Raw genomic sequence first — 21,496 nt, forward strand, 5'->3', positions numbered from 1 at the left:
GTACCACAGGCTTAAGGCCGGTGGATGGGACAGGCCCAAGGTGAAGTCAATTCTGGACAGCTCAGGTTACTCCTGTGTTGTTAGCGGGAATGTTAAAAGGTCCTCATCAAATATAAGCTGAAGGCCCAGGGATGCAGTTTTCAGAGAGTGGGACGTGAAGGGTAGAGCCCTGAGTAGAACATTGACTGGAATTCTCTAGCACCCTCTGGAACATTCTGCACACAAAACTCAGACAGATGGCCCCGTACCCTACTTTCAGGTGAAGAAAAGCCAGGGCATCTGTGGCCACACACAGGGCTCTAGGTCCAGCGAGGTAGAGGCAGGCTGCCAGTTCGCCCTTGAGGCCACTGGCTTTGGAAGAGGCTGTAAAGCAGCAGCCATGGGTCTCCAGATCCCAGATCTGTGGAGGGAATGGGGGAAAAGTAAGAGGTTTTGTTTTCCCTTCTTCTTGTCCCTTTAGATAGACCCCCGACGTAGCCCAGGCTGGTCTCCGACTCTAAAGCCTGTGTGGGTCACACACTCAGCTAGTCATAACGCTTTGTCCATTTGTTGTTCTTCCTCAGCTGTTGCCTGATGTGGGGTCTGGCTTGACTTGACCAAGTCTAAACTCTATGTCCGCCCCTGCCAGAAGTCGAAATGCTGAAAGGAGTCCTCCCCCCATCATTTTGGTGAAGGAGACAGCAAGGCCTGGTCCCCTCAATCATGGGAGTATGAAAGGTGACCAGAGAGAAGGGACAGTTGTGACCACGAGTCGCTAGGCTCTATTCTTCCCACAAGGAAATGACCAGTCGCCCCCTTCTCCCTGGACCCAGCCCCCATGTGGAGCTGATGGTGTGGATCTGATTTGTGGAACCTTGATAATCAAACCTGTTTCCAGTTTTGTTTTTTGTTTTTTTGTTTTGTTTTTATGTGCATTGGCGTTTGGCCTGTGCGACGATGTCAGGCACGCTGGACTGGGAGTTACAGACAGCTGTGAGCTGCGATGTGGGTGCTGAGAACTGAACCCAGGTCTGCTGGCAAAGCAGCCAGTGCTCCTAACCACTGAGCCATCCCTCCAGCCCCCTGTTCCCAGTTCTTAATACAAGAATACACCACCAACCAAGTCATCGGGCAGATATTGGGGAACAGACTCCTGTGTGGCTGTTGCTGGAGGACATAACAACCCAGGGCCCATCTCCCTGGAGTTCCACCTGTCACCTGGGCAGCCTCACACAGTTTCCTCCCAGTTCTTTCCCCACTCAGTGCTGTTCACAAAACAGAGAGACCATACTGCCTACTTCATAGTGCTGCTTGGAGAAGTCAGAAAACTGATTAAAGAAGAGAGTGCTTAGAGAAGTGGGTAAAAGACAGTAACGGTACAACATGCGTAGAATAACCCCGCTGTCAATCACCGCCAGGCTCGTAAGCCACGCCGCAGCTCTGGTGTTCTACTAGCAGACTGCGAGCTGGTGAGGGCTGCGGGAGCTAAGAGGAGCAGCAGGGGCCAGGCCCCAAGCTGGGGAGACCATGACCGTCACGGGTGCTGACACCGCACCCACCGTGTGTCAGCTACTTTGAGTCCTGGCTTCCTTCACTTTGTGTCACGGGTGAATTGCTACCCTCCCTTCAAACGGTAACTAACCCCGGTGCCTCAGGACGGGGATCCATTTGGAAGCAGTGAATGAAGATGAGGCCGTCCTGGAGCAGGCTAGACTGACATGATGGGGGACTTGGCAGGAAGAGGAGAGTTAGGGGGAGATGCACAGCGGGAATGCAGCACATGGAGATGATGGTAGAGATCGGGGCAGTGGATCTGCAACCAAAGAATACCACGATTGCCAGAAGACTACCAGGAGGTAGGCAGGGGCCTGGGTCCAACCCACCCTCACAGCCCTCCAAAGGACCCAACCCACCCGACACCTTGGTCCTGGGCTCTTAGCCCCTGGACTATAAGCCAGTGCATTTCTGTTATTTATCCCCTTCTGTCTCTGGTACATTGTTATGGCTACCCATGTGAGTCAGCTTTCTATCACCATATGAATGCCTTCAAAACGAAACTTAGAGAGAGGAAGGTCTCCTTTGACTCATAGCTCCAGAGGATACAAGCCACAGTCTTGGTGGCCTTGCTGCTTTTAGGCCTGTGGCAGAGCAGCGCCCCCTTGGCAGGGGCATGGGACAGGGGGATGCCACACAGAACTGCTCACCCTATGGCCAGGTAGCAAGAGAACAAGTAGGGGACAGGGTCTCCCCATCCCCTTCCAGACCATGCTCTCAGCAACCTGAAGAGCTCCCACGAGGCCCCTTAGGGGTTCCACTACCTCCCCCTCGTTCCGTGCTGGCGACTAAACCTCTAATACTCAGGTCATTGACCCAAACTATTGTACAGCCTCTCAAACTAGTGCTCTCGATCTCTCTTTATTGATTATTTTCATGGACATGTGTTAAGTCTGTGTATGTGCATGTAACTGAGGTTAGAGGCATCCCCTGGAATGGAGTTACAAGCAGTTGTAAGCTGCCTGATGGGGGTGCTGGGAATTGAACTCAGGTCCTCTGTGTGAAGAATACATGTTCTTAACCACTGAGCCGTCTCTGCAGCCCTGAACTAGAGCTCTCTTACAGACTTTGGGAGGCGGAGGTTGTCGGTTGACTCCAAGAGAAGTTCAGAATTTACAGGCTAAGAAGTAGCCAAGACAGGAAACTCTAACAAGAGTGAGCTCATGAGCCTGGGCAGAGCAGTGTCTTCTCCTTGGCTCAGCTGCCAGACAGACACCAGCCGTCTGAAGTCCTGGTCTCTTAAGCTGCCCTCCAGTCCTTTGAATTTACACTCTGCTTACTTTCCATGTGTTCCACACTCTGAGCTGTTAGCAAACGGGCCGTCCCTGGATGCAGCCGGTCCCCATGGATGCCTGTGACGCTGTGCCTCCTGTGAAGCCAGCATGACCCCCCCCCCCCCCCCGGTTGACTCCCTGTGGAAAGGGCAGCCCCAAGAGTGGCTTGCTTGAGGGTCAGCCCCTCCCCTCTCTCTGCGGCCAATCCGTTGGCGCACACTCATTTTGCTGGGTGGAAGGTTGACCCGCACAGTCATTATCAGCTCCCCTGTTGTGGGAAGACTTTTTCTCCCCAATTTCTTCTCACTTCCTGCTGTGAGGTGCCATGATTTGAACGTGCTTCTGAAAGTCTCTGTTGCAAGCTCAGCCCCTAAGTTTATATGTCAGTGATATCTAAAGGCAGGCAACTGGGGTTCGGTGAGGTCATGAGGATAGGGCTCCCATGGTGGAGTTAGTGGGTCCATAAGGAGAGAAAAAGAGAGGTAGGGGTAGCTTGGTGGTGCCCACCTGGAATGTGTGAGACCATGGGCTCCTGGGTAGGCACCTAAAAATGTACTGAAAAGCCAAGAAGAAGAGAGACCTAAGCGAGCACATTTGCCCTGCCTGACCATGCAATGCCCCTCACTGTAGTGACACAGCAAGAAGACCCCAATTAGATGCCAGGGTCACGCTCTTGGATTTCTTAGCCTTAGAACCGTGACCCAAATGAACCTGGGCTCCTTTGTAAATTGATTTGTCTCAGGTATTTTGTTACAGCACCAGGAAATGGAGTAATATATAAGGTTCCCGAGGGGAACACAGGAAATTCTGGAATCTGGGAATTCATCTCAGGTAGGATGAGTTGGTGCCTGAGACCCGGGAAGGAAAGGAGGAGAGGCATTTGTTACATAGAAGTTCAGACTGAGTCATCAAATTCCCTGTCACACACACAGGGGACGTGAAGGAGAACAGCTTTCCACAGCAGGGGCTCAGGAGAGGTCAACATCTACTGAGAAGCAGAAGTGAGAGCTGCTCACCAGTTCACCCAGTGACTGTCTTTCTGTGGCCAACAAGGCTTCCGTGACACTCACCCTACTGAATTTCACCCACGTCTCTTGGGCTGAAATCAGCCTCACCTAGCAACACGACCATGCAGTGAGCCCGGTGTATCCACTGCCTCTAACAAGGTCACTTACTCTGCAAGGTGGGTCTTTCTCCCATATCGGGAAGGAGTAAAACACTCCAGAATTAACTCCATTTAGGATTGAGTGATTCACCCAGGTCATCTGGCTTGTGTGGCTTCTGAGTTTAAACTCAGGATTGCGTGTCTCCAAAGCTTTCTGTCACCCTCTCCTGAATCCACATCTTCTCATCCATTTGCAGGGATTGTTGCTGGGAAGAGGGCCACCAATTAAGGTATGCACCACTCCCCATTCACCCATCATGGCCGTGAACTTGGAGCAGACTGTAAGAAGAGGTGGCTGGGTTGGAAGGGGGCAGCAGCGTCCTCCTTGCCTGCCTCTTGGCCTTGGATGAAGAGGGTGGGGCCTCTGACTGGAGAGGCACCAGCCCTTGGATGGGAGCACACACTCACAGAGGTGCTGGGTTGACATGGACAGAAATACACCTATTGTCTTAGCCTAGAGAAAACCCGGCATGTGCTTAAGAGAGGTTCCCATGTTATGCTAGCTAGCACGCCACGCTGTCTTCCTTAGAAAAAAAATAACTTTCCCCAAATTCTAATGCCAGTTGATAAAAGACAGCCCTGTCTGTGGCTTGTAGCGTCACATTTATAGACTACCAAGTGAAAAAGGCAATCCAGATCTGTCACTGTATTCCCCGTTAGAGAATGCCAGAAGACAGCAGCCTCCTGAAATGTTTGTATGTCCCCATGATTTGGAGGAGTAAAATATTTGGGCTGAAAAATAATTCAAAGACGGAAGACTCTCTGCTCAGGCCTGCAGGCATCGAGCGGTTTGTCTGCTACTTGATTAGCTGTTATCCGATAGGCATAGCGCCGTCTGAAATAACTTACACACCATATTTCCAAGATGGGATTTCAATATATTTTTAAACACACATTGGGAAGCTATTCAATATGCCTGACTCATCGCGGGCGAGATGCTAATCTTGTAATCACGAGTTGAGATTGGAAGAACATGGAGAGGCGATGGGAGAAGAAAATAGGGTGGAAGTCATGTCCCCACATATAAAATTATGATTATCTGAGAGCCGCAAGATTCAAAGGGAGAGAGGGGGGGAGAAACTCATTAAAAACTCGGAGTCCTCCACACGGTGACTTTGGATGAAGCCTTTAGATGAATTCGATTTTCAAAGTAAATCAAACAGTGGAGTTCCTAAATCTCATCATTTCATTCAAGTTTGCTCAGAGGATTGAATGGCTTGCGCTTGGGCCCCAGCTACCGCGCTGGCTGCACTCTCCACACCTGGTTGTATAGAACTAGAACCGCTTTCAACCTCACCGCAGGGCGGACCATGCTCACTGCAGGGTGGACCATGCTCACCGCAGGGCAGACCATGCTCACTGCCCGGGAGCCATCTTGGACCCACACAGAGAAGTCTTAGCACATCACAGGCCCGGCACGCAGTCTTTGGTGGACTTTTCCCCTCCCCTGCTCACTCTTAACTCTTTCTGTCATCTTTCCCAGCTGGGAGTTGAAGATTCTATCTCAACGCTGATAACGCCTGATTTTGTACCACCAGCCCCACCACACCCCCGAAGCTCAGGTTGACCCTGCCCAACACATCCAAGGTCTCGCTCCTGGTCTTAACGCCCCTCGTTTGCCATGCTCCGGGTCTCACATTTCGGCTTAGATTCCAAATCTTGGTGGCCCTCTTGAGTCTTCTCTGGCCTCACTCCCTTAATTACTTTTTTTTTTATTGAAATATAACTCACATATCACAAACTTCACATTTCTAATGTTCAATTTGGGGGGCTTCAGCATGGCCACAGAGCTACATAGCTGTGACCACTCACTACCTGATGGCAGCGTGTCCCATCAGCCCCTCAGGAGCCGCACGCCCATAGCCGATCCGTACTCTGTCCACACTTCAGTCCCTGGTTTCTTCTGGATGCTTTCATACAAATGGAGGAAGCAAGACAAGACGTGGCTTTCTGTGACTTTTATCCAACATCAGGCCTCCAAGGTTCACCCACGTTATGATGTAGACCGGGGATTCTTTTGCTCACACACACTGCTTTTATTTTATTTTTACCACTGACTAGTTGCTGGGCACTTGAGTCACATCTGCCTTTTAGCCATGATAAATCATGCTGTTCTATGCATTGATAAGTACATTTTTGAGGACTGCATGCTTTTAGGTTCTCTTGGGCATATCCCTGGGGGTGGAAGCTCTGAGTCACACGTTAACTATTTACCACTCAAGAACTGATAAGATGATTTTTTTTTAAAAAAAAAATGGCACTTTTTGATACCAATATGTAGAGGTTTCAATTTCTTCTCATCCCATCAGCATATCGTATCAGCCTCTGGTATTTTGTTTTTTACTTTTAGCCATCCTCGTGGGTGTGAAGTAGTATCTTATTGTGGTTTTGGTTTTCATTTCCCCATGACTATAATGTTGAGCATGTTATGCCGTGATTGGCCTCTCTTGAGGAAATGTCTATTCAAATCTTTTGCCAATGTTTCAACTGGCTATCAGGACTTTTATTACTGAGCACTAAAAGTTCTTTATATTCTCGATGCAAGTTCCTTATCAGGCATACGGTTTGCAGTATCCCTTCTCTTATGTAAGTTACCTATTTCTCGTATTAATGATGCCCTATGAAGCACAGATGTTTTTAATTTTGATAAAGCCTGATTTATTTTCTTTTGTTTCTTGAACTTTTGATGGCATTTCTTCGAAACTAATGCCTAACCCAAGGTCACGAAGTCTCTCTCTCTCTCTCTCTCTCTCTCTCTCTCTCTCTCTCTCTCTCTCTCTCTCTCACCTCCTACTAATTTAGTCCAAATCCCCACCCTGTGGCCATCAACAGGGCAGTAAAGTAGGCAGATGGATTGGGAAGCCTGGCCACACCCTCTGAAGAAGCAAGAGTGAGGACGGAAGAAGGGAGGAGCCAGCCAGACTGTTTCTGCATAAAAACCAACAAACCAACGCAGCACACTACGGAGGTCACAAACCCAGCACACTACAGAGGTCACAAACCCAGCACACTGCCGAGGTCACAAACCCAGCACACTACAGAGGTCACAGACCCAGCACACTACGGAGGTCACAAACCCAGCACACTACGGAGGTCACAGACCCAGCACACTACAGAGGTCACAAACCCAGCACACTATGGAGGTCACAAACCCAGCACACTACAGAGGTCACAAACCCAGCACACTGCAGAGGTCACAAACCCAGCACACTACGGAGGTCACGGGACAACCGTAGACGGGATGTTCAGTAGACACGGCAAACAAAGCAAAACCGTGATGCCACTGCCTCCATCTACATCGGAAGTGTTTAGGTTCTGAGGCTCATGGGTATCAGTTCAGGAAGGTGTGTGCCCAGTGTGTATTGCGAAATAAGAGCCAGCCACTGAAGGCAAGGGGCAGAATTCTCAGCTCTGCTTCTCTATCTTCCAGACATATGAGGAAATGATAGGGACAAGGACCATCTGGACCATGTGCAGGCAGGTCAGGGTTCTCCATGCTGGAAGGGCTACACACCGCCTCAGGCACCAGCATGGAGAGTTCCATAGCAATCAACTGCTAGTGCACAGACTCAGACACACCCACAAACACACACATATGCATGCATATATATACACACACACACACACATATACACAGGGACAGGCAGACACTTATGTAGACACACACACACATACATACACATATACACACCCCTCCTAAGCAAATGCACACATCTGAACCCTGCATGAGCCTTTGTCAAGGCAGAGCTCCTCACATCGCCAAAGATGGAGACGGGAGGCTGAGGCAGGAGGATTGTGTGGGAGTTCCAGGCCATTCTGGGCTGCAGTGGGAGACCATATTTCAAAATAAAGTATATAAATACACAAACAAACTAATGGATAAAATCCGCCTAAGAGGTGCACGCATGGAAACAGGAGCGAGACTGACCTTAACAGAGTTGTCAGCAGACATGGAAAACACTTTGTTTTCTTCAGAAGATACGTGTACATAGACCACAGGAGCCGTGTGGCCTCTCAGCGTACCTGTTGGTTTTCTAGAAAGAAAAGAACAAATGAAGACAAAGCCATTCTATCTGCTGTTTCTATTTTTTTTTTTTTTAATGTAAAACCTGGATCTGGCCGTTCTATTCAGCCCGGAGGAGGCTTCTGCTTCCCTCTGATATTACACAAGTGTATATTTCCTGTAATAAAAGGACGGAGGCAAAATAATAAGCAGTTTTAGCAACAGAACTTGGGGTGGGAGGAAGCCTGGGGCTCTGCTTCTCCAGCTGCTAACAATAGTTGTATAAAAGGAACAAGCAAGGAAGAGCCTGAGGCGGGCTGCCGTGGACTCCGGGACACACGGGCACTTTCTCTAGGCCTGAGTGAACAGAGTTAAAATCCGGGCTTTGCAATATAAAGCTGTGTTAAAGCACCCTTGCAGGACGTCATGGATACTCCGGGAGGGTCAAGAGATGGAGAGAAAAGAAGCCTGGCTGAGGCCAAGGGGGAGAGCACACGCCTGCTTTTAGCCATAACAGGAACAGGCAGAAAACTGCCTCTCATTTTTATTATGTCTCTTGCATTGCTCTGAGTCTTTTTATTGTTTTTTTTTTTTTCTTTTTTCAATCTTCATTATCACCCTAGAGAGTGAGAATCTTGTCACCATTATACATGGGAAAATTGAGTCCGTTGCAGGTGGTTAGGAGAACCTCCCAGCCGGGAAGTCATAGAGACATAATCAGATTCAATACCCACGGTCTCTCACAGTCCTGGCTATTACCTGCGCCATGGATGGACACAGGGTCCCCTTGTGGGTCCCCAAGGATGTCAAAGAAAGTGGCCCAGACAGGAACCTGGGCATAGCCTACGTGATTCGTGCTCACCCGAACCAAAAGACCAAGTGGGTCCCCTCCTCCCCACTCTCTGGTCCTCAGCACTTCCCTGGGGGAATTGACAGGCCTGCCTATGGGGCTTCAGGGCCATCACTGATCAGTGGACCTGATGCCGGGGGGCGGGGCCCAAGACGACAGATGGATTCCAGACATCACTACACAGTGGGTCTCAATACACAACCAAGACGGTGGAACTGGAGAGAAAGCGTTCTCTCCATGGCTCGGTGGAGAAAGCGCTTGCTGGGCAAGCAGCAGGCATGAGGGGTGGAGTTCAGACCCCCAGAAATGTGGGGTGGGAGGGGCAGGCTGCTTGTGCGTCCTGCACTCAGAAGGCGGAGACAGAGAGGATTCCCCTGAAAGGATGAGGTGGTTTAACCCTAACCCCGAGGAGCTAGACCAGTGGTAACAACAAACTCCAGGTTCGACTGAGAGACTCTGCCGCAGTGACTGGGGTAGAAGGTGGCTGCAAACCCCTGCCTTTGCGTCCCGATGCTGCGATAAACACTGCAATTGATGCTGCAATCAAAAGCAAAGTCGGGGAGAAGAGGCATTATTTCAGTTTACAACCCCCAGGTCACGCTCCATCGCTGGCGGAGGTACCATCCACATCTTCTCCACTGAGTTTCTTTTCCCCCCGGAGTGACTCTAGTTGATGTCAAGTTGACAAAAATCCCAATCAGCACAATCAGGCAACCACACACACATGTACAAGCTCTCACATAGACACGCCAACATGCACACACACACACACACACACACACACACACACACACACACACGTGCACACACCACACACCTATGACAAGACTGAAGTGAATAAAACCTGAAGTGTCCCCGAAGCCTTGCTCAGAAGGGTCTACTGTGTGACGTGCATGCCTGGCCCAAAGCATGTGACAAGATCCCACTGAGGGGGTGATAGCCCCGAATCTCCCCTGGCTTTTTGTTGGGTTCCCCAGGACCCAATCCCTTACAGAGCAGTCCTGGCTTCCTTGTGTCAATCACACTTGTTCTCTTAGGTTAATTCTGTTAAAACACAGGCACGGTAGAGTCTTTAGTTCTGATGGGACTAAACCCCATGCCCTCAGGAGACCGCTGGGGCCCCTGCTGTGAGGCCACGCTAAGCATACACTCGCTGCACACAATCTCAGGTCACTCTGCTGCTGATCATGGTCCCTTGAAGGCAAGATGCCACTAGACAAGAGGGAGTCACACTGAGATCCGGGTGAGTGACACCCCGTGGTCCTTGTGTCATTGTAAAGTGTTTACATGTGTTTTGTTTTGCTTGAGATGTGGTCTCTCTATGTAGCCCAGGCTGGCCTTAACCTTCCTAAGTGCTGGCATTACAGTCATGCCCACCATGTCCTGCTGGGATTTACATTTCACATTAGTTACAATGAAAAAGTTTTAAATTGTGTGTGTGTGTGTGTGTGTGTGTGTGTGTGTGTGTGTGTGTATGGATGTTTTGCCTGCATGTGTATCTGTGCACTGTGCATGTATATGAAGGCCAGAAGAGGGAGTCGGATCCCATGGGACTGGAGTTATAGATGATTTTGAGCAATCATGTGGGTGCTGGGAATAGAACCTGGGTCCTCTGGACAAGTAGCCAATGCTATTAACCACTGAGCCATCTCTCCAGCAGCTCCTATAGTGAACTTTTAGAGGCTGGAAACAGAAATGTTCCAGGCTTTGTGTGGGAGAGATTAATTTTGGACAGACAATTCTCCTAGGGAATCCCCAGTCACATTTTCATTTACTTTCCTACCTCACTGGTACTCTCGTTAGGGGAAAGACAACTTACCCTGGCAGGTAAGGATTCCAGACCCTGATGATTCGATCCACCCCACCTGTCACCAGCAGGTTTTGTCTCCTGCAGAAGGAGAACGTCTTGACTCCCTTATGGATGCGGAACACGGTGTGATCACATGCTGCTCGCCTTTGGGGCGGAGCAAGGGATGCTGGGCTTCTCCCCATCCTGCCAGTCTTCCCAACATTCCTTGTTTCTTTCAGCTTTTCCTTGACATTTGTTGCTCCCATAGTGAACCCTAAAAATATTCACAGGAAAACAAGACACAGTTTCTTAATGAGATCGCTCAATTCCCTCACAGCCCGCTGTTTTTATTAAGGTCCCAGACTTGTTCTCGGTAATGACGTAGGCATTTTCTTTCATCCCCAGGGTTAAACTCCAGACAGCCAGAAGATAAACGTGACATAAGAAAAGACTCTTCTCACTTTTCTGAAAAGGGACATGAAACACCTGGGAGGGCAGAGGTACCAGGAAGGCTTTCATTGCCTGTGGCCCAGCCCTGCCTTTTGTTTGAGTCTTTCAGAGGCTCAGTGGTGTAAGCCCATCCATGCCCATCTTACATAAGAAACCTTGTCTAGAAAGCACAGAGCACTGGCCATCCAGAAAACATCCAGCTGTCCTGGAGAGACGGCTCAGCACCTAAGAGCACAGGCTGCTCCTCCAGAGGATCAGTTTGATTCCCAGCACGCACATTGCCTTAGAGACCCCGAGATGTTGGAGATGCCAGAGCTACCTGCCCAGGAGAGCTGCTTACAGAGAGTGGAACCAGCCCAAGAGAAACAAGTGTGCTGCAGTCAACAAAGCTGAAAGGAGCTGGAGATCTGAAGAGCATTTTGACAACAGATGAGGAGATGCGGAATTTGAAGTTCACCCACCCCACCTGGTTTTTGGTCTCAACTTTGGCCCAGTATTTCCTCACTATGCTCCCTTCCCTACATTTTGGAACAGTAATGTATATCCTATGCCACTGAATGTTGGAAGTATGCGATCTGCTTTTTGATTTTGATTTTACAGGGGATTACAGTTAAGAGATTGTATGAATCTTAGAAGAGACTTTGAACTTTAGACTTTTAAATAAGTTTGAGACTGTGATAGACTATGGGGACTTTTGACACTGGACTGAATGCATTTTTGCATTATGATATGGCTACAAGTCTTTGGAGGCCAGGGAGTAGAATGTGGTGGTTTGAAATAAAATGCCCCCCTAAAAGGAGTGGCACTATTAGGAGGTGTGGCCTTGTTGAAGTAGGTGTGGCCTTGCTGGAGTAAGTGTGTCACTGTGGGGTGGGCTTTGAGCTATCTTTTGCTCAAGTTTCCCTCAGTGTGACACTCAGTCTACTTTCTGTTACCTACAGATCAACATGTAGCATGCTCCTCCTCCAGCACCATGTCTGCCTGCATACTGCCATGCCTCCCCGCCATGATGATAATGGACTGAACCTCTGGAACTGTAAGCCACCGCCTCAATTAAATGCTTCCTTTATAAGAGTTGCCATGGTCATGGTGTCTCTTTGCAGCAATAGAAACCCTAACTGAGACAGTGGCTCACCATCACCTGTAACTCCAGTTCCGGGAATCTGATGCCCTCTCTGGCCTCCACAGGACATGGCATGAACATGGTGCACAGACAGTAGGTAGACAAAACACCCATATACATAAAAACCAATTTAAAAATTTCAAAGAAAATCGCAGAAGGAAGTACTGAGCCTGGGAACGTCTGGAACTACACTGAGTGTGCTGAGAACCCATCGGCTCCATCAAGCAGCCAGGCAACTGTTCCCTACACTGATTTGGACAGATATGTTCAGCGGAATGATTGGTTGATTTATGAATCTCTTCAATAGGATCCAAATGGCGGCCTCAGTGTCCTCCTGTGGGTTTCCAACCTGGGTCTGACCTGAGGATGAATAAAGGGGGTCCTCAATACACTCAGCAGGGCCTTCCTGATCCCTGTCACCTGGTTTCCCCTGGACACTCACCTCCACCGTGTTCTAAGCGGTTTAGAAGAACTTTGGAGAAAGGAGAGTGAAGAAGAATGTTCGGCTCGCCACTGCCGAGTCATTTGCTTGTGACTCCGTTGGGTTAGTTAGGGTTGTGTCTGTCACTACAAGTTACAAGGTCAACTCCTTCCCAAGAAGCAGGAAGAAGAATGTGCCTTTCTGGAACGCTCCACCAAGTCTAATTCGGGCTCCATCTTCAAGGGCATGTGCCACACCTCTCCGCAGACCATGTTCAGGTCCGACTCGGCCACAGGCTTGCTGAGTCCTCTGGAGAAATGGGAAGTCTCTAGAGGAAACCTGTGGTTTTCAACATTGCCACTATTCTGTATTCTGCCTCTTAGCACCTCTAATTTGGGGAACATCTTTGCAGTGGAGTTCCGAGATGTGTCTAAACATGTAAAGAGGGCATCCCCATTTCCCCCCTCATTTCCCCGGAGCTCTTCCATTTTGCCTGGCCCAAGGCCTCGGAGTTGAGAATGCCAGCCATCCATTCTGCGAGTCCTGCTAGCGAAGTAGGATCAGTACCGAGCATCACTCAGAATGATCTCCATATTCTTCACAGCTGCCAGCCAAGTCTGGGGCCCCCTTTGGTGGCAGAGAACTGAGATGGAATCCTGTTCGTCTCTCCGCATTGGTGAAAGCCTGCACTGGGTAGAGAAGCTGGCTACCGGCGCCCCCACCCCACCCCAATAGACGGCTGAACTAGCCAGAGGATCTGGGTAACCGCTCTAAGTGTGGAAGAGACACGGTGCACCTCCCTGAAACGGCAGCTCTGCGTGGCATTGGCCCTCCCTGTTCTGAACGGAGTTCTAAAACTTCTGAGCAGGTGTGTCACTTTATTTGAATTTTATTTTATTTTCCAAGTAAAAAGAGAATAATCCAAGTTCATTTGCATGAACTCTAGCTACTCTCTTCCAAGAGAGCCAGACAAGCATACACATTTAAGTGGTTGTCATGGGAACCGGAGAGCACAGCTCTTCTCCAAGGTCTGAAGGAAGGATGATGAAAAGTTTAAGTGGTCGCCATGGAAACCAAGAGCAGATTCAGTGCTGGTTCATATCCCCAGTGCATTAACTAGCAGGCAAGTCTTCAGGGATGGGGATGCTGGAGGAAGTGAGACTGATCCTCCACCGGTATCTTAGCATCAGGTTGACCCAGATGCAGCCTCCGCAGCCACCAGGCTCACAGTACCCCATGGGGTCAGCAGCCAGGTGGAATGTACTCCAGTTTCAGCCCTTGCCTCCTCCAACTCAAGCTGTATTTTGAGGCTTCTTTTACTTATCCTGCCCACGGCAGGTACCCTACAGATTTGGGGGGGGGTGGTGTCACAAAACAGAGCCTGTTCCTGTTTGTAGGAGACAAGACACTCTTAAGCATCCAGCCCTGTTTTCCCCGTGGCCTTAACCAAGATATGCTTCTCTTTGCATATTCATTAATGACAAAAAGAAGGCTAGGCATTCCTGCCTGAAATAAACAGCAATATGGAAGGCGCTCCTAACAGCTGAGAGTGAATGAGGTTCTCCGTCCGCAGGCAGCCGCCTTCTGCTGTCACGGTGTTTTTTATAAGACGCGTCTGCTGGGAATCCGAGGCTGACCATAAGACAAGCTTTAAAGGCCCCGAGTGTATAAAGGAAGGCCCTTCAGGCTCCACCAAAGGTCTCTTTGCCTAAAGGGGCAACAGTGAGTCTTAGGAATGGAAGAATTTCCTCTCTGATGAGGCTGTGACTACCTGACTGCTTCAGAGGAGCAAAGGCTGGTATACACACCCGCACACACACACACACACATACACACACACACACACACACACACACACACACACACACACGCACACGCGCGCACACACACATGCACACACACACACACACACACACGCGCACACACACACACATGCACACACATGCACACACGCACACTGTAACGATCAGTGGACACTGGGAACTACATGAATAGGCTGGAGTTTGGGGGGGTAGGGGTACTGTAAGGACAATGAGATAGGAGAAAACATTTGACAGGATTGTTGCCTCAGTCCTCAGGCTGTCCTGGCGTGTGACACTTCAGGCACTGAATGAGAGACAGATATGGTTTTGAATTCTGGCTTCACAGGTGCACTCACTTGACAAATCTCTGCTGAGCACCTGTTAGATGCTAGGTACCATCCTGAGCCCTTGGGTGCTAACAATGAACAAAACAGTTGAGAGATCACGGCACCAAGGGGAGCCAGACTATAAAGAACACACACAACATTTCAGAAAGGGGCTCGATCTGTGGATTCAAACAAGGGAAAACCAAGGAAGTGGGGTAGTTTGAATGTAATTGGCCCCCACAAGCTCATAGGGAGTGGTATTATTAGGAGGTGTGGCTTTGTTGAAATAGGTGTGGCCTTGTTAGAGGAAGTGTGTCACTGCAGGGGTGAGCTTTGAGGTCTCCTGTGCTCAAGATACCGCCCAGGGTCTGAGTTCACTTCCTGTTGCCTTCTGGTCAAGATGTAGCCAGCGCCATGTCTGCTCCCAGCCGCCATGTTTCCTGCCATGTGATAATGGACTAAACCTGAAACCGTAAGCTGCTACCTCAGTTAAGTGTTTTCCTTTATAAGAGCTGCCGTGGTCATGATGTCTCCTCACAGGAATAGACACCCCAACTAAGACAGCAAGGAAGGCTGGGAGTGGCAGGAGAGGCAGTTCCCGCATATGACGAGGTGGCAGAGGAAGCATGAGTGAGACGTGACAGATAAGCCAAGGCTTGAGAAACGTGGAGTGAGCTAGGTGAGACTTTGTGGGGATCTCCTCAGAAGAAGAAAGCACAGCCCCAAACACTGTCCAGAGGATCAGTGTGACTGGAAGGGGGAGTGTGAGAACGGAAATAGATGTCACCAGAGGGGTAAGGGTTGGGGGCCAGTCACAGAGAGCTCTGCAAACTTTGGCTTTCATTCTAAGTGGAATGGGGTTCACCAGTTACGCTGGTTAGTTTTGGCCAGCTTGACACAAGCTAGAGTCATTGGAAAGAGAAAAGCTCAGTTGTGAAAATGCCCCTGGAAGATTGGCCTTTAGTCATTTTCTTATTGATGACTGATGGGGGAGGACCCAGCCCATCGTGGGTGGTGCCATCCTTGGGCTGGTGGTCCTGGGTAGTGTAAACAAGCAGGCTGAGCAAGCCATGGAGAGCAAGCCAGCAAGCAGCGCCCCTCCATGGTCTCTGCTTCAGTTCCTGCCTCCAGGTTCCTGCCCTGCTTGAGTTCCTGCCCTGACTTCTGTCAATGATGGACAGTAGTCACGACACATAAGCCAAATAAACCCTTTCCTCCACAAGTTACTTTTGGTCAGGGTGTTTCATCAAAGAAATGAGGAGGAAAAGAACAAATCAAGGGACCTCAGGGAATGTGACAATGTTTTTACCAGCTCTCCCTGGCTGGCATGTGGGGAGCAGAGCTGTATGGTGCTGGGGTACAAGTTGGAAGCAGGGAGACGAGGAGGCCCTCAGAGTGATGCAGAGAAGCGAAGGCAGCAATCCCTAGTGGAAGCGGAGACGACCCTGGTAAAAGGTGACCACATTCCTGGTGCCTCAGGTGCGCAGAGTCAGCAGGTCAGATGTGGTCTGCAGGAGAGAAGACTCAAGGGTGACTGTTTTCTCACATGAGCATCTTGAAAGATGGACTTAGCCCTAACTGAGGTGGGGCAGACAGTGGAACGGGGTGAGGGAGAAGATCCGACTCAGCTTTGGACTCAGTAACGATGCACATCACCTATCTGGATCGCTGTGGCCATTGTCCAGCCAGGGCAGTTAGAAATACCAGAGGGGGTGGGCTGGAGGGATGAGTGCACATGTAGACAGTGAGCTCCTGGTGCTGAGGGGATCGTCAAGGGAAGGTGCAGAAATGGGAAGGAAATGAAAAGAGACTGAACTCTGGAGCCTCCAACATTTCGTCAAGGAGGTGTGAAGGAAGAAACAAGGGAGACAGAGAAAGAATAGCCCGTGGGGGGACTGCTGTAGGATGTTCTGTATGTCCAGCAGGTCGGCATAGAGGATGATTAGGACCACAAGCCTGAGTGCAGGTGTCTGAGATGGTTGCACTTGGCTGTGCAAGGAAATGAAAAGAGACTGAACTCTGGAGCCTCCAACATTTCGTCAAGGAGGTGTGAAGGAAGAAACAAGGGAGACAGAGAAAGAATAGCCCGTGGGGGGACTGCTGTAGGATGTTCTGTATGTCAAGTTGCTCTGATTGGTCAATAAATAAAACCTGATTGGCCATGGCTAGGCAGGAAGTATAGGCGGGACTAACAGAGAGGAGAAATGAAAGAACAGGAAGGCAGAAGGAGACTGCCTGGAGCAGCCGCCAGGACAAGGAAGATGTAAAGTACCGGTGAGCCACAAGCCATGTGGCAAGGTATAGATTTGTGGAAATGGATTAATTTATGCTGTAAGAACAGTTAACAAGAAGCCTGCCACTGCCATACAGTTTGTAAGCAATATAAGTCTCTGTGTTTACTTGGTTGGGTCGGAGAGGCTGTGGGACTGGCGGGTGACAGAGATTTGTCCTGACTGTGGGCAAGGCAGGAAAACTCTAGTTACAAGGGGACAGAGAAGCAGAACAGCTGGAATTTTGAAGGCAAGGGCGAGATGGACAGGGAGGGAGACAAAATGGTCAGGTCTCTCGGATGCCGACAGGGAACATGAAATAGTTACCAGTTCATAGAATTAGAAATATGAAGGTCGTTGGCGACCCTTTGATGTGATGGTGAGGATCAAGGCCACATTGAAGGGGTTCTTAGAGAAAATAAGAAGAGACGGTTGGAAAGGGCAAGAGTCTTAGGTTCCTATTGCTGTGAAGAGATGCCATGACCACGGCAACTCTTACAAAGGAAAACATTCAACTGGGGGTGGCTTACAGTTCAGAGGTTTAGTCCATTATCATCATGGTGGGATGTGGTGGCCTGCAGGCAGACATGGTGCTGGAGAAGGAGCTGAGAATTCTATACCTCGATCAAAAGGCAACAGGAAGTGAACTGAGTTGCTAGGTATGGCTTGAGCATATATGAGACCTCAAAGCCCACACCCACAGTGACACACTTCCTCCAACAAGGCCCTACTTACTCCAACAAAGCCACACCTACTCCAACAAAGCCACACCTACTCTAACAAAGCCACACCTACTCCAACACAGCCACACCTACTCCAACAAAGCCACACCTACTTTAACAAAGCCACACCTACTCCAACAAAGCCACACCTACTCCAACACAGCCACACCTACTTCAACACAGCCACACCTACTCCAACACAGCCACACCTCCTAGTAGTGCCACTCCCTGTGGGCCTAAGAGTCGGTACCTTCATCTACTGCTGTGCCCATCACACTATAAACACCAACAAAAGCCCCTAGAATGATGTTGATCTGGGCTAATCCTTCCCTCCTGGAGGCATCTAGCTCTCCAGAGATATTTAGTTGATGAAAGCTACTGCAGTTTAGAGTTGTGAATGATTTCTATGACCTCCCTGTCTGTGATGGAAGAAGGCAGGGGAGGTCAGGATATTGATAGCAGAGTGAGCACTCGGGCTCTGAGCTGGTGAGCTCCTTCGAGAGCTTGTCTAACGTATTGCATTAGTCTGAGTTACATTCCTATGACAAAAAGCCCGAAACCCAATGCTCAGAAAGAAAAGAGGTATGTGCCAATTGGCAGGGTCTTACTCCTCAGGCCCAGCTGATCTTGAGCTTGTGATCCTTTTGCCTCTGCATCTTATGCTGGGATTACTGGTGCTTTAGCCCCATGCCCAGCTGGACCAAAAGAGGTTTATTTTCATCACAGCTTTGGAGGCTTAACATCTAGGATCAGGTAGCCCATCAGTTAAGCCTCTAGTGAGGGGGCTCCCTTAGGTGCTGTCCTGGTTAGTTGTTTTTTTTTTTTTTTTTTTTTTTTCCAACTTGACATAAGCTAGAATCATGTGGGAAGAGGGAACCTCAACTGAGAAAAAAAAAAACACCTCCATCGGATTGGCCTGTAGGCTAAAGGCTTGTGAGGCATTTTCTTGATTAGTAATTGATGTGGGAGAGCGCAGTGCACTGGGCCACCTCGGGCAGGGGATCCTGGGTTCTATAAGAAAGGTCGCCTAATGTCTAATGTCTTAGGTTGGGTTGTTTATTGCTGTGAAGAGGAACCATGACTACAGCAACTCTTATAAACAAAACGTTTTGTTGAAGTGGCTGCCTTACAGCTTCAGAGGTTCAGTCCACTATCATCATGATAGGGAGCATGTCGGCATGTAGGTAGATGTGGTGCTGGAGCTGAGAGCCCTACATCTTGCAAGAAACAGGAAGTCAACTGAAAGTCACACCGAGGGAAGCTTGAGCAAAAGAGACCCCCACAGCGACACACTTCCTCCAGCAAGGCCACACCTCCTAATAGTGCCACTCCCTTTGGGGGCCTTTTTCTTTCAAACCCTTCACCAAACATGAGCCTGAAGAGTGAGCCAGTAAGCAAGGCTCCTCCATGGTTCTGTGTCAGCTGTCGCCTCTAGGTTCCTATTTGAGTTCCTGTCCTGTCACGTGTCTTTTTGTGATGGACTGCAAGCTGTGAGGTGAAATAAACCTTTTTGTCCCCAAGTTGCTTTTGTTCATGGTGTTTCATTACAACAATAGAAATCTAGCCAAGGCGGGTAGACTACAATATGAGGGATGCCATGGTGGTAGAAGTGTGTGTGTGTGTGTGTGTGTGTGTGTGTGTGTGTGTGTGTGTGTGAGAGAGAGAGAGAGAGAGAGAGAGAGAGAGAGAGAGAGAGAGAGAGAGAGGATGGCAGAGGGATAGGAACATGAGACAATAACAAATACAGAGCTAAAGCAGGAGAAGATAATCTCTCTCTGTCTCTCTCTCTGTCTCTGTCTCTCTGTCTCTCTCTCTCTGTCTCTCTCTCTGTCTCTCTGTCTCTCTCTCTCTCTCACATACACACACAGCCTACTCTGGAATTATCCAAGGCCTCAGAAGAACTACATTAATCCCTTCCAAATATGATGTCTCTAATGACCTCACCACCTTCCATTAGGCCCCACTTCAAGGAATCTACAATCTCTTAATACTACCACTTTGGTGGCCATGTCTCCAGCACATGAACCTTTGGGAGATGCATTCAAATGAAATCTAAACCACATCATCTATTTAACTATAGGAAACCGAGGCCCTACATCACAGCTGCATTGGTAGCAGAGTGGCCGGGACTCACTGATCCTCATGTTCTGGAACAATTGATCTTCCCAAGCAAACACTGCATTCCGAGCTGCTGCAGTCTTCAAAAATTACGTCTTGGCTTCTTAGAATTCAGACCCACTAGCATTCTAGAAAACAAGCTTCTCTAATTCCAAGAAAAAAACAACAACAATGAAAGTTCCCAAGAAATTCAGTCACTGCACATTTCTTTCTAACATTCTGAAGATTTAAATGTCAGTGGATCGGAATTCTACAAAGGAGAAACTTCCTTGAGAGGATGAGAGCCCTTGGGCTATGAATCAAGGAGCTGGATGCTTTCTATCAAGAAGGCAGCAAGAGAGAGTTCACAGGAGGCTGAGACCCCGCTCCAAGTCAGATTGATTTTCCATGGCAAATGGAAGTAGATTTTTGAGGATAAAAATGGGGGAAATGGGCATCAGAACTGCTCTGGTCTAACTGGGCTGACTTCATGTGGGTGGCTGATCTGAATTGCTGCTGCAGTTTTAAGTATTCCATGCTTTACAAATGGGTTGCGTGGTGAGTTCACACTAGACCCTTAAAGTCAGGGGCAAGGTTTCAGGTGGAGTAAGGAGGGGGAAGGGAGGGGAAGAAGGCATTCTGAGAACTTCTTCATCTGACCAACTAAGCTAAAATCTCTGAGAGTAAAACGCAGGTAACCTGATTTTTACAAAGTCATCTAGAGCACCCCATCAGAAACTAGGGACCATGGACAAGTGGAAAACTTTTTTTAAACCTTGAAAGTAATCACGATCAGTATCAACATGAAAAAATCAAACATGATCCCAGTGTCACCGAATAATGGAAAGGGATTTTCCAATATGGCATCAAGAGCTTTACAAAATAATTATGAAGCAAAATGAAGTAAATGTGAACTGAGGTTGTCATCAAGGGGTAAGCTATTAAAGAGTCAGTAGACACTGGGTGGTGGTGGCACACGCCTTTATTCCCAGCACTCGGGAGGCAGAGGCAGGTGGATCTTTGTGAGTTCGAGGCCAGCCTGGTCTACAGAGTGAGATCCAGGAAAGGTGCAAAGCTACACAGAGAAACCCTGTCTCGAAAAAACAAAAAAAAACAAAAAAAAAAGGGGGGGGGGCGGGGGTCAGTAGACTACCATGGCCAAAATGAATGCTTCCCATATTTTGACATGCATGCAAGTTATGGCTTGATTTAGTTGCAGATCCATTCCATAGTTCTAGGGTGGGGCCTCCACACTACTCAGCTTCCCTTTCCTGGGACAAACCACTGCAGGGGAGGAAGGTTAATCTTGGCTTAGTTTCAGGGCTTTCAGTGGGCTGCATGGCTTCTGGGCTGTGTGGAAGCCGCATGGTGGTGAACATATGGAGGAGCCAAGAGGTTCTCCTCCTGGTGGTGAAGAAGCAAAGGGAGAAAAGGATGGTGCCAGGGACAAAACAGACCCTTTGGATGAAGAACAAGGACGCGACCACTCCAAAGTATGCTTGAGAAGGGAGAGAACACAGCCAGAGGCATCTGGAAGGGTCCAGACTGAACTGGGCCATAAGAGGAGAGAGGAGGAAGAGAAAAGGAGAAAGGGAGCGGCCAAGAGACAAACCAGGAGCCAAGACACCAAGAGAACCAGGAAAGCACCTAGCCAAAATGGCTGGATTATAT

General features: G+C 49.1%; 1 protein-coding gene across 2 annotated transcripts in view; it reads right to left on the reverse strand.

Annotated features, from left to right (window-relative positions):
- The window catches only part of LOC102904556 (cilia- and flagella-associated protein 337-like), a 134,320-nt gene that overhangs the window by 40,272 nt on the left and 72,552 nt on the right, over positions 1-21,496 (reverse strand). For both annotated transcript variants that reach the window (XM_076560146.1, XM_076560147.1), the window contains 3 exons: positions 10,645-10,888; positions 7,901-8,006; positions 249-400 (listed from right to left, as the gene is read on the reverse strand). In XM_076560146.1, coding sequence (XP_076416261.1) covers positions 249-400; positions 7,901-8,006; positions 10,645-10,888 — 502 coding nt within the window. The remainder of the gene's footprint in view (positions 1-248; positions 401-7,900; positions 8,007-10,644; positions 10,889-21,496) is intronic.

Source organism: Peromyscus maniculatus, chromosome 23 (genome assembly GCF_049852395.1).
Source record: "Peromyscus maniculatus bairdii isolate BWxNUB_F1_BW_parent chromosome 23, HU_Pman_BW_mat_3.1, whole genome shotgun sequence".
Taxonomy (NCBI): Eukaryota; Metazoa; Chordata; class Mammalia; order Rodentia; family Cricetidae; genus Peromyscus; species Peromyscus maniculatus.